This window comes from Cannabis sativa, chromosome 8 (genome assembly GCF_029168945.1).
Source record: "Cannabis sativa cultivar Pink pepper isolate KNU-18-1 chromosome 8, ASM2916894v1, whole genome shotgun sequence".
Lineage (NCBI taxonomy): Eukaryota > Viridiplantae > Streptophyta > Magnoliopsida > Rosales > Cannabaceae > Cannabis > Cannabis sativa.
In genome coordinates, this window is record NC_083608.1 from 42294629 (window position 1) to 42309301 (window position 14673).

Here is a 14673-nt window from a genome sequence, read left to right on the forward strand (position 1 = left end):
CACATCATATCAAGTCATCATCTCGTATTATTTTTTTTATTACTATATTTTATAATTACAAATAAAATTTAAATATACACTCAAAAAAAAAAGTAAAATTTAAATATTTACACAATAAATTATTCTAATTAATTTTTTAAAATAAAAGACAGTGGTGTGCTATAAAACCATATTCCATTAATGTTAAAAATTCAAATTAAAATAATGATAAAAGAGCAACAAACACGTGCTTGGGACTACCAAAAAAAATCTAATATAAGAAACTACCCAATTGTTTTTTTTCTCTTCGAGCACTCTTTTGGACCAAAAATTGAATATTCAATATTCTTTCTTTCTAGGCCCCAAGCACAAAAAACAGAACCAGATCTATATTTGAAAGATACAGTACGTAATAAGTTTTAAGAAAGTTTTACAATAAAACCCTCATTCATCCATTCTTATCTATTTTAATATTTAAAATTTATTTTTAATTTTTTTAATCACTGTATACGTTATAATTATTGACATTCTGTAAAATTGTTAAAAATTCAAAACAACTTTACATGCAGAAAATAATTTATTACACGTATTTTAAATAAATTATAATATAGACAATAAAAAAATATAATATAATTTTATTTTATATTATAAATTATTTTTAATATATAAAAATTTAACCCAACATCTTACACAAATGTAATTTACACTTTTATAAATTACCAATAAGCAATTTTTTTAACATGGGTTTGGGTATATCGGGATAGATGAACAGTCAACGCCTCCCTTCGGATCCTCCTCTATAAGCGTTTCGATTTATACCTCTTTTTATCTATAAATATGTCTTTTTTTGGATCTGAAATTTTATGTTTTTCCACTTTTTTCTTTTTTTCTTTTAATTCTCTCTCTAGCTTTGGAGCTCTCTGAAGATCACGAGTTTTTTTTCCCCAGCTGCATTGGTAATCGAGGTAATTTGAATTCACGTGTTATTTCATGTTTGTGATTTGTGGTGCTCTTTCTTATCTTGTTTGGTTGGTGAGAAAATGCACTAGAAAAGTAGTGTCATGGCAATCTGAGTTTTAACATTTCTTCATTTGTTATTCCATCTTGGGAAGGTAAATACTTAAAAATGTAATTTGGGTTGTTTTTGTGTTTTGATGTTACCAACACCATATTTAAAAAAGTCAAAAGCTTTTATTTGGGTAGCTCCGAAAGTCAACTATTATGATGTTCTAATAAGGTTGTTATGGGTTGTGATTAGTATAATTGATAATTAATCAATTTTGTCAAATAAAATGTCAAAATCTCTTTTAAACTTTGTAGGTGAAGAATCTGAATCTGATGGCAGATTCTGATACCAACACCAACTTCTTGAAGGAGTTTAAGATTCCAAATTACATACTATTACCCAATGAACCAAAGGAGCATATTTCTGCTGAAGATGAACCCAAGTGTCCGGTCATCGTCTTTATCAACTCCAAAAGTGGAGGCCAACTTGGTGGTGATCTTCTTGTGACCTATAGTTGTCTTCTTAACAAAAACCAGGTATATTCATATATACAAATATCTATATGCCATTTATGTATGATTGTGCTTGTGTGTGTGAGAGAGAGAGGCTGATTTGGAAGATGCTAATTTTCTTCAGGTTTTTGATTTGGGGGAAGAAGGTCCGGATAAGATTTTGCGCCGAATTTATGTTAATCTCGCACAGTTGCAGAGGGAAGGAGATAAGTTTGCTACACATATCCAGGAGAATTTGAGATTAATTGTGAGTTTTTGTTAAAATTTGTAGTCTTACCTTTCATAACGATGATGATGATGATGATGAAATAATCTTATACAGGATATGGCTCTTGTAAAATTTGTAATTGGATAGTTGACATGTGTTTTGTCCTCTTCAGGTTGCAGGTGGTGATGGAACTGCAGGGTGGCTTCTTGGAGTTGTTTCTGATCTCAAATTATCTCATCCACCAGCAATTGCAACAGTGCCCTTAGGAACAGGAAACAATCTTCCATTTGCATTTGGCTGGGTAGGAATGAATTGAACATTTCAAAACTTTTACTTATTTATTATACCTGTCAAGGCTTTGTCTACTGATATAATTATATATATATATATACATATATACATATAACATGTATATATATTATTGTTTTGGCATATCCTTTCATCTTGTTGACTCATAAACCACTTCTTGATAATATGTTGTTTGATTTCCCTGAAAATGAGTTGATATTTACATTTACTGAATTGTTTTTCTATGCTACTGAGAACAGAAACTATTTTCATGTACCGTGTTACCTAATCAGTAGCCATATTAATTGGTTCGACAGGGGAAGAAAAATCCTGGGACAGATGAAAATGCTGTTAAGTCATTTTTGGCTCAAGTAATGGAAGCCAAGGAAATGAAAATCGACAGGTCAGTGCTAACACTAATAAATTTTTCTTTTATCTTCTATCATCCTCAGATGTATGGTACTAAATGTTTTCTCCAATTTGACTGTAATAGCTGGCATATTATGATGAGGATGCGGGCTCCAAAAGAAGGTTCATGTGACCCTATTGCTCCTCTTGAGCTACCACATTCTCTGCATGCATTCCATCGCGTCTCTGATACAGATGAGCTAAACAAGGTGAATATGCCAAACGTAGAATATGTTTATTGCCTGTATTGCTTTATATGTATAAAAATATTTATAGAATCCTACTACAGCCTGCTTGCTCATACAAAAAAGAAATTCGCAATTATACTTGAACCGTCGTAAGGATATCATATGTTTGACTTGTATTGTTTGAATTACCGAAGAGCTCTAGTTGTCTTTCTAATCTGTTTCCAAGTAATAGTATAATTTGGAAAAATTATAACTAATGATCTGGCTAGTTTGAATTTTTCTGACTGTCCTTTAGCTGGATACTTCAGTTTCTTATGCATGAAATCACTGAACTACTTTTCAGGAGGGTTGTCACACATTTCGTGGCGGATTTTGGAACTACTTCAGCATGGGTATGAATGTTGACTTGAATGTTACTTGATTTTCATTCTTTGAAGGAACATGACTTTAAGAAACATTTTAATTTTGTCTATGGTTTATTTTTGTAATCTCAGATGAATCATATCAAATGGTAATTCCATTGTTTTATTTGGTCTAAATTATTTTATAAACCGCGGGTTTAAAAATGCTATTTTTGTAGTTGATCATGATTTTCTTATGCAATACATTTTTAATGAAAAGTATTTATGATCTGTTCTCTATAGGAATGGATGCTCAAGTATCATATGCATTTCACTCTGAGCGGAAGTTGCATCCTGAGAAGTTTAAGAATCAATTAATTAATCAGGTACTTCTGGCACACTGATGTCAATGCAATGGTTGAATAATATGCACTGATAATCTATAAAGTACTCCATCTTAAACATATTAGCTTTGTCATAAAAATGTGTAATATGGTCTTAGCTACTGCTTCTCTTTGGTGTTTTAGAGGAACTTATTTGTCCATTTTAAGCACTTCTCAGTTTTACACATGTTATTTTTGCATGACAAACAATTTGCTAATACATGAACTACAACGCATGCTTGAATAGTTCTATTGTGCTCTACTAATTATTTTATTTTATCCCCAAAACAGAGTACTTATGCCAAGATTGTGGGCAGTCAAGGCTGGTTTTTCGCTTCTCTTTTCCACCACTCTTCCCGGTGAGTATGTAGATCTCAAACATGACCAAGACTCTCATGGTTTACATTTTGATTGCCGTGGTTTATTCTCTTCATTTGCATGCACACATATGCTACTATGAGGTGTCTGCTTTAACATTATACAGAAATTATTGTATAAAAAAATGACTGCCATGATTTTTCATAATACAGGAACATAGCTCAATTAGCGAAGGTGAGCATAATGAAAAAACAAGGTTCTTGGGTAGAGCTCACCATTCCTCAGAGGTAATTGTTCTTTATATTTTAGCCATAATTGAATTGATATATGATATTCTAGGACAACCTTATTCTGGTGCCTTATCAAATGGTCTATGTAGTCTACCATACTAAAATTTTCTATTATTAGGCGCTAGGTTGAGATTCTTCTTGTTTTGCTTACCCATCATTCGCAAGTACTTTGTGAATGTTTCTTCATGTTATGAATAATAACTTTGAAGCTTTCATCTTCAAAAAGTTCAAACCCTTATCTGTGACAAAGAGAAAGTGAGTCGTATTATTTGTTATCTAGTGTAGTGTATTAGTGTTCAAATAGCTTCTTGAAACTTGTTAACACAATTTCATAGATTGACGATGAAGTACACTTTCCTACTTTTTGCTCTTCTAAATCTTTGTATGTTGTCATCTCCCCTTTGTCATACACTAGTTTAAAGTTCTTTTATTGTTTTTGTAATTAATTTAAAAATGTTGTACTCCAGTTCTTCACCATCAATACTTGTGTTGTTCTATTCCTTTTTTGACTATTACTACCATGCCATTCTTTGACTATGCTCTATTCTCATTACAGTATAAGGTCAATTGTGTGCCTCAACTTGCCTAGCTTTTCTGGCGGACTAAATCCTTGGGGGACACCTAACAGCAAGAAGCTTCGAGATGTTCGTTCAAACATGTCATCTATTTTACTTATTTATGAGTAGTTAACCTTATCTTCAGAGTAAAGATTCAATCTGATAAATGCCTTTATGTATAATTTTACAGAGAGACTTGACTGCCCCATATGTAGATGATGGCCTTATTGAGGTCGTTGGTTTTAGAGATGCTTGGCATGGACTTGTTTTGCTTGCTCCAAATGGGCACGGAACTCGTCTTGCTCAGGTAATAAGTGAAATATGAGGCTAGTTTTCTTGCCATAATGGGAATAGTTTATGACTAAGTTCAGAACTTGTATGCATGGTAGCTTTTTGCACTGTTTCAGAGTGGACTCTGTGTTCATCATGCTAACAAGTTTCCATTCATTCTTTTGTGGTTATAGGCTCATCGAATCCGCTTTGAGTTTCACAAAGGTGCTGCAGACCACACTTTTATGAGGATTGATGGGGAACCATGGAAGCAACCCCTCCCTGTGAACGATGATACAGTTGTTGTAGAAATCTCCCACCTTGGTCAGGTAAACATGCTTGCGACACAGGATTGTAAGTCTAGAAGTTTCCACGATCCCTCAACACCTTCATCAAGTCATGGAGATGATGAAGACGATGATGGTAACGGAGATGACTCTGTATCAGGAGAAGAATATAGGAAGTTTGGTGCTGCAGACACATTTAAGATCCCAGATGGAGTTGATATCTCTCACCTCAGTTAAGCCAGTTCATGACTATCGAGCTATTTATATTCCCTTATATAACACTTTTCTGTCCTGTAATTGAAGGGTTTTTTTTTTTGTTTTTTTTTTTTATGAAAAATATATTGTCATTCATATGATCAGAATCGTGAGAAAGAAAAAAAAATGTGAAGCAGCTGAAATCTGGTCTCTAGTGGACTTGTAAAGTACAACTTACATAGGTGTCATTCACCTTCTGTATTTATCAAATTATTGTTAATTATTTTGTTGATTGAAATTTAATAACAGTATTAACTTTAATATTATGACTTAGAATATGTTGGGTCAGATTTAAATTTAATAAGTGCCCATAGCAGTATCCTAGTTGATTAAGTAGCTCCTCTGTTCAAACATTTAATTTTGTCTACAAAGCTTTTGGTATTGGCATTTTGACAGAATTTTTTATGGCTTGGTGGAGCCTTGGTAACTGACTAAACAAATTGAACAATTACTGTAATTTTCTTTAGAGAGCACAACACAATATAATATGCTAAGAGCAAATTTGAGAAATAGACATGTTATAATACATTTGGGTCGATACAAAAGTATAAACGAAACAATTGAGAAACGTGTTGTAAACATGAACTGAAGAAAGAGGATAGGGTCATTAGCTGGTTTCTTGTTTTCACAAATATATGAATTATAAACGTACAAGCTGGTAAAAGGTACCTAGACTGTGAAAACTCCCAACATTACCTCAAAGTCATCGAAAAATAGCAAGTGATTCCCCATCCACCAGTGAATTACTGGCGTGCATACTGATAATCTCCCAAACATTTTGTAACAGCTTCATTGGCTGTCGAACCAGTCCTTTCTTCTCTTTTCTTCTTCTCCCTGAAAGCCACAGCAATAATAGCACATAAAACCATGATTACTCAGAAAAGCACTACACAATTCACATTATTCAATCCTTCAATTAAATCTCAAATTTTCAGGTTTCATGTCACTTAAAAATGAATGAACTTGTCATTTGAGAATGGAAATTTGATTTTACACACCGCCATTACTTAATAACTCACAAGCAATCACACTTCAATAAAATTTGATGTTTGAGATAGTTTCATTTATGCAGAGATGATAATTTTAGATTCTGTAGTTTCAATCTTTTACTCTAAAACTCTGGACAATTAATAATTATCATGTTCATACCTGGCAACATATTCCTTTAGCAGTTCCTTTGCCTGAACCAGTTTGGAAAGCAGATTGCGATATACATCAAGGTCCCGGTCCACACTTCTTTTGTTAATGTTCAAAGCTGTACAAAGCTGCAGGCCAGAAACCAAACTGTCAACGCTGAAACTTAAATAGACATCTTCCTTTGTCAATGAAATATTTACTAAAAAGTTCCTAGCTCTTCACTCTGGTTCAAAGATATATCGCTATTCTAAATTGATGAAAAACTTTAAATCAAGAGTTATTGTATCTTAAGTCTGTACAAATACGCTGCATGCACTGACAGAAAATCAAGAGTTAGCAGAGCTAGAATAAAACCTTCTTGTACAAATTTAACAAAACTATACAAAGTTGTCTATATCATAACTGAGACAAGGATAGAATCAGGAAGAAATATGCAATTTTTGCTCGTTTACCAACGTTGAAACTTTAAGGTTAGTTTTCACTGGGCGAACCATGAAGTTGGTAAAAGAATCAATCCTAAAGGTTGGAACACAAAAGATGTAACACGGTCCACTAGAAGTTGGCACATCTTTGGTATTGACCATCAATAGCACCAAACAAGGTTAAATACTGTTGAAATCTCTCGGCATTAGATTATAAGAAAAACTTGTGAAGCAAGAAAATGCATTCTAGAAAGAAACAAAATTTGGCTGAATAATAAGAGATGGCCTTATTGCTGCATGCACAATAACTTACAGCCTACCACACTTTGTGAGAAGAAGGGATTAGTAAAGAGCTAGTATCTTTTCTTTCTTTTCAAGCCCAATATACTTTTTATTCAAGATGGATAGTAACAGACAAGTAAAAGTATACATTCAACAAATGTACCTTGCTTTAAAAAAATCAAGAGACTAGTAAGGGTGAATGACTACATCAGCACCTTTCCCACAAAAAATAACTAAATTAATATGCATGATTTAACAATTTGACATGGAAAACATCGTTGAGTTCTGAAATTTAAGAGAATAAGGAGTATACCTTTTCCAATATTGTTGGTTCAGTTGCATTTGACAACTCAAGAAGACGAAAAAGACCTACAGCAAAGAACCTGCTGTAGCTGAAATTTCCATTGGCTGCTCTTTCTGAAATGTCCTTCAATATCTCCTCCACTTCTCCTTCTTTGGATGAAAACTCAACTAATGAGCTTGAATTCTGAGCCCGAGCCCACTCTTCCAACTTCTGTGAATCAGCTCTATAATGAATGACATGGTTTTCTTAGTTAATAATCTATCAGAATCCTTCCCGTACATATCTAATAAACTCAACAAATGCAAAGTAAATATTCCAAAATGTATTCTGCAGTTTATAAAAATGCAGTCCAAAATATGTTTCTTCAACTATTATGCCTATTGTCTAATAGGAAACAGTGTCTTCTAATGATTGTTGTTATGAGTCACTGAGAGATCGGTAGAAATGCAAATCAAATTTCTCAATTCTCATTTGTTTCCATTTATATAACATAGATGATGAAACTGGCGTAGTTTCCAGTCTTCTAAAGGCAAAGGATGTACAAGTACAACAAGAAATATATCGAATTGAACTTAAGAAAGAAGTACCGATTCAAAAATTCAATCAAAGAATAATAATCTAACTATATAGATAAAGCCATACCTATACTTTTCTGGGTCCTCATTTAACGCTTTTATGTATGCTTGGAAGATGGCTTCTCGGTCTTCATCGCTGGGGTATCCATCCATAAGTTGATCATATACAGTCACAAAACCAAGAGCAAAGATAGGATCATAACTGTATGACTTCTTGTATTTTATCAAGTGTTGCTGAACAAGCAGCTCCTGCAACACACTGTTATAGACACTTGGGATTGGTCGTTTGTAAGACTTGAGAAAATTTAACTTCGTGTCAGCTACAGTGGGTGAGTCTGCACATTAAGTAAATAAATATACCATTACTAACAAGCTGTGTCCATTTTTCAATTAGTTGAAAAATCTAAAACGCCAAGCTTGATAATAGATACTCCTCCAACAGACTATGGTCAATGGATACAGGAACCAAAAAGCAGGGTCCTAAATCCACTGAGCACAAATTCAGTGCCTAAGTTCCATTGCTATTGAATGAGATGATTGCCTAAAAAAATCTAAGAAAACTAATGAAAGATAGTGATCTTGCAAAATTACAACTGTAGTTTTGTTTATGATTTACCAAAACAAAAACAACTTCCCAAAGGAAAAATTCGTCCTGAAAATAATATTTCAACCAACACAGTTTATAATTCAATGTTGTAAACTTCCTCAAGCACACAAAATTTTCACTAAGCGAGCTTTATTTGTTAAATTTACTAAATCTGAGTATACTAAACATCAACAAACATACATATTATTTTTTATTTTTTTTTCCTTTTTTTTCTTTGGGGAAGGGGTGACATTAACAAACATGGAGCAAGGACCATGCCCGTGAGTTCACCCTCAGAAAATAGAAATGGCATGAGAAAAGCCAACCTGTAGTAGAAGACATGCAATTGATAACCATGCGAGAAGTCGAGTTTGAAGCTCGAAAACCTACAAATTGGCAGGAAAAGCTGGTGCGGCATCTGAACAACTCAGAATTCGAAGCTAAATTTCGAGACGACGATACCACGGCTCTTCTCTCAGAACATTGGCTAATCGCTGAGAAGGATAGGGAAGTAAGAGAAGCCATTTGATTTTAAACTCGCACCCAAGAACTAAAAACAAGAAGAAGAAGAATCAGAGAGAGAGGGATTCAGAGTTGGAAATCTTCTGGGAAAATTATTGGCATTATGGAAAATAAAAAAGAAAATTTTGGAGTGAAAGTTTCAAAACTGAAAAAGAGAGAGAGACAGAGAGAGGTCCACGAAGGAAGGCTTATCCAGTGTGTGAAAGGTAATAAGCCTCTTGTGATTTTATCATTACCCCAATAATGTCGTGACACCTGTCATTATTTATGATTGTGATTTTTGATTTGTTGGACTTTTGACACTGTTTTCATTCTATTTTATTTACAATTTTATCCCTTTTGTTTGTTTTTCTTTATGTTTTGGACCCTATAGGCCTAGAGATATTTCTGTGTGTAATATTGTATTGGGAAGTAGTCATTAAATGGGTTTCTTGCAAGTTTCTTTCTCCCTTCCTAGAGTACTCGTATGGGGAAGGTATAAGACTTCATTTCTATGAAAGGGTACTAAAAAATACCATCACCATTCACCACAACCACTACCAAAATGAGAATTGCTACGAGGCATTTATAGTCTTTAATATTACAAGAAAGTGTTATTCTATAAATAGTTAGCGATTTTTTATAATATTTATTAATAAAATAAGTAGGACACGAGTACACCCTCAAGTTTGCTAGGCAATATGCGTCTCTTTTAATATTTCTCTTATGAAAATATATGTAATGTATATAAAGGACAGATTATGATATGTTTGGATAAAAAAAATTGAACCCTTATTCAAAGAAATTATAATTTCTAAAAATACTATAAAAATATGTATATTTTTGCAAATTATTTACTTTTGTTTTGGACTGTAAGTTTATAGTAATATAGGTTAATTTAGGTGCCGTTTGGTAACAATTTATTTTTTAATTTTTTAATCGCAAAATGAAAGTAAAATTTTTATTTTTAAAAATTTTGTTTTTAAAAAACAAAAATACGTTATGGAACCACTTTTGTTTTTTTAATTTTAAAAACAGAAAACAAAATTGTGTTCTGTAAAGTTCATTTTCATTTTCATTTTTTGATCTTATTTACGTCGGGTCTAGGTCCGGGGTCGAATTTGGGTTCAAGTCAAAGGTCGGGTTCAGCACTAGGGCCGTGGGGGGATTTGGTCCGGGTCTGATCGAAGTCCAAGATATTAATTAAAAAAAAACTGTTTAAAAAAATATTGAAAGTGATTTTTTTTTTTTTTAAATTTTGATTCTCAATTAAAAAATTAAAAAGTAAAAATAGTTTTATAGAACATGTTTTTGATTTTTTTTTTTTTTTCACTTTTTCAAATTTTAAAACAAAAAACTGATTCAAAAATTGTTACCAACCGACACCTTAGATTTTTATCTCTAAATTTTGATATGTACTAAATCATGTTACTTGAACTTTTCAGGTCGTTAGAAATTTTCTCTGAAATATTGAGATTGTTAGATTTAAGAACTTATGTCTAATTTCATTCAATTTTACTAATATGGCGATTGTCCATATACTAAATCGTACCCTTAAATTTTAATATTTACAACGTCATGCCCCCTAAACTATAACATGTACCGAATTGTGCTTCCTAAATTTTTATTCACGTCAGATTTCTTAAGTAAAAGTTCTTAAATCGAACAATCTTAATAATTTGAGGGAAATTTTTAAGGACTTAAATAGTTCATGAGACAAGATTTGGTATGTGTCTAAGCTCAATGATAAAAATTAAAATTAACCATAAATATATTTACAAATACACAAGTATTTTTACATAAAATATATACAGTAGAACTTCTATTTAAGAATACTCTATTCAAGAATAACCTCTAATTTGTTATAAAAAAATCAACTCCCGATTTGGGCCAGTTATAAATAAAAATAACCTCTAAATTGTAATTAGTTATATATTTTCCAAGTCCCGTATTAACAAAGTATACCTCTATATAAGAATAATTACATCTTAATAAAATATATACTGTTGAAAATTATTTTACCAGGATCTTAGATCTACTCACAAGTATGTTGATTAACACCCTAAATATGAACTTTCTAAAACGATGAAATAAACACATATAAAGTTTAGGAAACCTTACATTGGGTGCAGCGGAATATAATGACTCCTTCCGTTCAGATATCTAGCCCTTGATTCCTTTCTGTAGCAGAGCATTATCAATATCTGAACCTGGATCTCTTTCTCTGATTCTTTAGTGCTGAAACTCCTTCTTGCCGAAAGTCTTTCTTCACGATCTTCCTCACTATGATTGAGGTATCACTTGCTGTGTGTGGGCACTACTTTAATACTAAGAATTTCGAAATCTTTAGGAAGAAGAGAGAGAGGGAGTGGTCGGCCAAAGATAGGGAGAGAGAGAGAGGCTCAGTTTTTTCTGAATGAAAAGTGTGAAATTTTAGTGTAAATTTCCTGAAGCCTTCACTATCTATTTATAGTATTCCACTAGGGTTAGGTTTGAATTATTTGGCATTAAAATAATGAAAATATCAGTTTAAAAAACCATTCCAAGTGGCCGGCCATGTAGAGTAATGGGCCTTACTTAGATTTTGTAGTTTTCTCAATTCTGCATCTGATTTTCTCAAAAACGCCAATTTTCTAATTCAACCATTTAAATGCCAATTCTAACTATTTAATAACTATAAATAATTATTAAATAATATTGTCATTTATCATATTTATTAATTGAACCATACAAAGTATCATAATTAAAAAATATGCCCCTAAAACTCTTTCTTTACAATTTCGCCCTTACTTAGTGAAAAATTCACAAATAGACATAGTCTAATTTGAGAATTATAATTGATTAATCAAAACCAATTATATGAGTCTTACAAGCAATATTATCTCAACTAGTGGGGGAACCATGGGTCTATATACCGAGCTTCCAATAAGCAGATCAAGAATTTATAACCTAAATTCACTGACTTATTAATTCTTCATTGAATCCACGCATAGAACTTAGAATTGCACTCTCAGTATATAGAATGCTCTATATGTTCCACCATATAGACACATCATTAGTTATCCATTGTTATAATCCTAATTTGATCAATGATCCTCTATATGAATGATCTACACTGTAAAGGGATTAGATTACCGTTACACCCTACAATGTATTTAATCCTTAAAATACTTAACCCCGTATAAATGATATTTCAGTTTATGTGAAATGAGATCTCCACCATTTATTTTCGTTTGGTCAAGCTCGAAGGAGATCATCCTTTACTTACTATTCGCCAGATAGAAGCTATAGATTCCATGTTTATGTTAGCGCTCCCACTCAATTGCACTACCGTGTTCCCAAAATGTACGTATCACCCTGACCTAAAAGTAGGCTTAACTAACAAATCAAAGAACACGAATAGCCTCTTGAGATTGAGCCTAATCATAACAGGATTAAGATCATTTGATCTAGGATCAACTAGGCGATATTGACTTGAATAGATATTACGGTAAGTTTAATAAATCTAAGTCAAAGTTCAATATTGGTCCCTTCCGATGCATACTCCATGCATCCAACCTGAGCTTTACTTTAACCAATGCTCTGGAAAGAACATAGCATTTCTCCAAATGCAAGTAAACTCTGTTGTAGATTATCATATCAGTAAAACCATGTGTCTGATAAATCTAGAAAACTTTATTCACATAGTCATGTTTACTTTCCAATATGTTGACAACACAATAAACAGGATCAAGTATGTGAAAAGGGTTTCAGATGAATTCATACATTATGTACATATAATCATGAAATAAATCATGTGAACCATGGAACATTAAATGTTATTTCTGATCTATATTAATAAGTAAATCTGATTATATTGAAATGAGTTTTATTTAGGGCATAAAACCCAGCATATACATGTATTTTGTAAATTTATTTATGTAAAATTAATAATTTTATTTTAAATTATAATACATGTATGAAATTATATTTACTCTAAAATATTTCTATTATGATATAGTATTAATGATTATTTATTGTTATTATATTTACATTAATATTTTTTTGTTTTTTAATTTTTTTTTCTAGTGTAACTCTATTTAGTTATAACATCCTAATTAGAATATAATTTACTTGGTCCAAGTGTATTCTTGAACAGAAGTTCTACTGTATATATACAAATATTTTTGGGCATTAAGTTTAAACCAAGGACTATTTGGCCCCCAACAAAAAAAAAAAAAGAAAATAATTACCAATTTGTGAAAAAAAAATATTTTTTTTGAAAGCAATTTATTAGAGAAATATTAATATATCCAAATATTAAAATTAAATAACTAACATTGTTAAATTATTTTTTAATTTTTTATACGGAGTATATGCTACTTTGAATAACATTATTTTACATCTTTATCGTATTTTTTTTAAACTTACTTTTCTGTCTTATTTAGATACTTTAGATTTATTTGTATTTGTATTTGTAGTTTTTTTCTTTTTTTTTTTTTTTTTTTTTGAGATAATACATTTATTTAGTTAATTTTATTGAGAATTACAATCCACCCAATTGATTTTTTTTAATACCATATTATATCGTATTTTATATATATATATATATATTTTGAAGTAAACAAGATCTATAACCAAAGATGAGAACAAGAAGAAACAGGTTACAAGGATCTAAATTACAATTGTTCCAAACATACTCTTCGCCAGTTCCAAAAGCAGCTTGAGCCAGGTTATGCGTCAAGGTATTATTAGTTCTGGGAGCAAATCTGATTGTTGCACTAGGAAAAGAAACAAAGAGGAGACGATTTTCATAATTAGACCAGAAAGGGCTGAGCGATCTCTCTGCTGCTTTAAAATTCTTAAGACAAGGTTTTGACAATCTGAAATCACAAGATGAATGGGAAAACAAACTGTTGACACCAAAATAGAGCTAGACGAAAGACCTCTGCTTCTGCAAAAATGGGAGGTAGACCTAAGGAGGCTGAAGAGTAGAAACCATCAATAATTCTGTCCTGAGAATCTTGATCTATAGCACCATATCCATGTCTGTTGGTCTGGACACTAACTTTATACATCCCTGGAGAAGGTTGTAAGGAAGACAGACCCAAATTTTCAAAGATGACATCTTGCTGAGTACTATTAGGAGGAGATATGATCTGAGTTTGAGCAACCTTGTACTCCTACAAATAAGAAATTATAAAAGGTTCCACTTCCAAACCGGTAGACTTGTTATCTGCAAAGAGAAATTTATTTTGTTGGTTCTAAATAGCTCATAATATACCAAAAAACACAGCCAATTCATCTTTGTTCAACACTTCAAAACCTCTTAACAAAATTCTTTAAAATCACAAGATTTATTATTAAAGAAAGTGAAGAAGCTTGATCGTTTCCAATACTTACCTGTCCTGAAACAATGTAAAAGAGAGTGAGAGTTAGAGTCGATTTGGTTTAAACAAATGGAACAGTATGGGTTATCAAGGTTTTTTCTAGAAAAAAGATTTAGCTTAGAAGGAAGAAGGTGGTGAAAAGCTTTCCAAACAGTCTTTTATTTTAGGAGGAATATTGGAAGACCAAACCGACTTCCACCAAGACTT

At 31.9% G+C, this 14673-nt stretch overlaps 2 protein-coding genes across 3 annotated transcripts; one reads left to right on the forward strand and one right to left on the reverse strand.

Annotated features, from left to right (window-relative positions):
* The first annotated feature begins 680 nt into the window (after nt 1-680).
* Nucleotides 681-5556, forward strand: LOC115701413 (diacylglycerol kinase 5). 2 transcript variants are annotated; one of them, XM_030629199.2, is made up of 13 exons: nt 681-944; nt 1300-1521; nt 1622-1744; nt 1878-2006; nt 2311-2396; nt 2487-2610; nt 2933-2981; nt 3234-3316; nt 3605-3672; nt 3844-3918; nt 4478-4565; nt 4669-4785; nt 4943-5556. In XM_030629199.2, the coding sequence occupies exons 2-13, from the start codon at nt 1318-1320 to the stop codon at nt 5270-5272; spliced, it is 1476 nt and encodes a 491-aa protein (XP_030485059.2). In that variant the 5' UTR covers nt 681-944; nt 1300-1317; the 3' UTR covers nt 5273-5556. The 2 variants fall into 2 exon arrangements, with proteins under 2 accessions (XP_030485059.2, XP_030485060.2); XM_030629200.2 differs by lacking the exon at nt 681-944 and adding an exon at nt 1072-1216.
* A 217-nt stretch (nt 5557-5773) lies between these two features.
* On the reverse strand, nt 5774-9369 carry LOC115701414 (protein THYLAKOID FORMATION1, chloroplastic). Its single transcript, XM_030629203.2, has 5 exons — nt 8923-9369; nt 8078-8345; nt 7445-7658; nt 6440-6555; nt 5774-6124 (listed from the first exon to the last, which is right to left on the reverse strand). The coding sequence occupies exons 1-5, from the start codon at nt 9119-9121 to the stop codon at nt 6034-6036; spliced, it is 888 nt and encodes a 295-aa protein (XP_030485063.2). The 5' UTR covers nt 9122-9369; the 3' UTR covers nt 5774-6033.
* Between the last annotated feature and the right edge of the window lie 5304 nt (nt 9370-14673).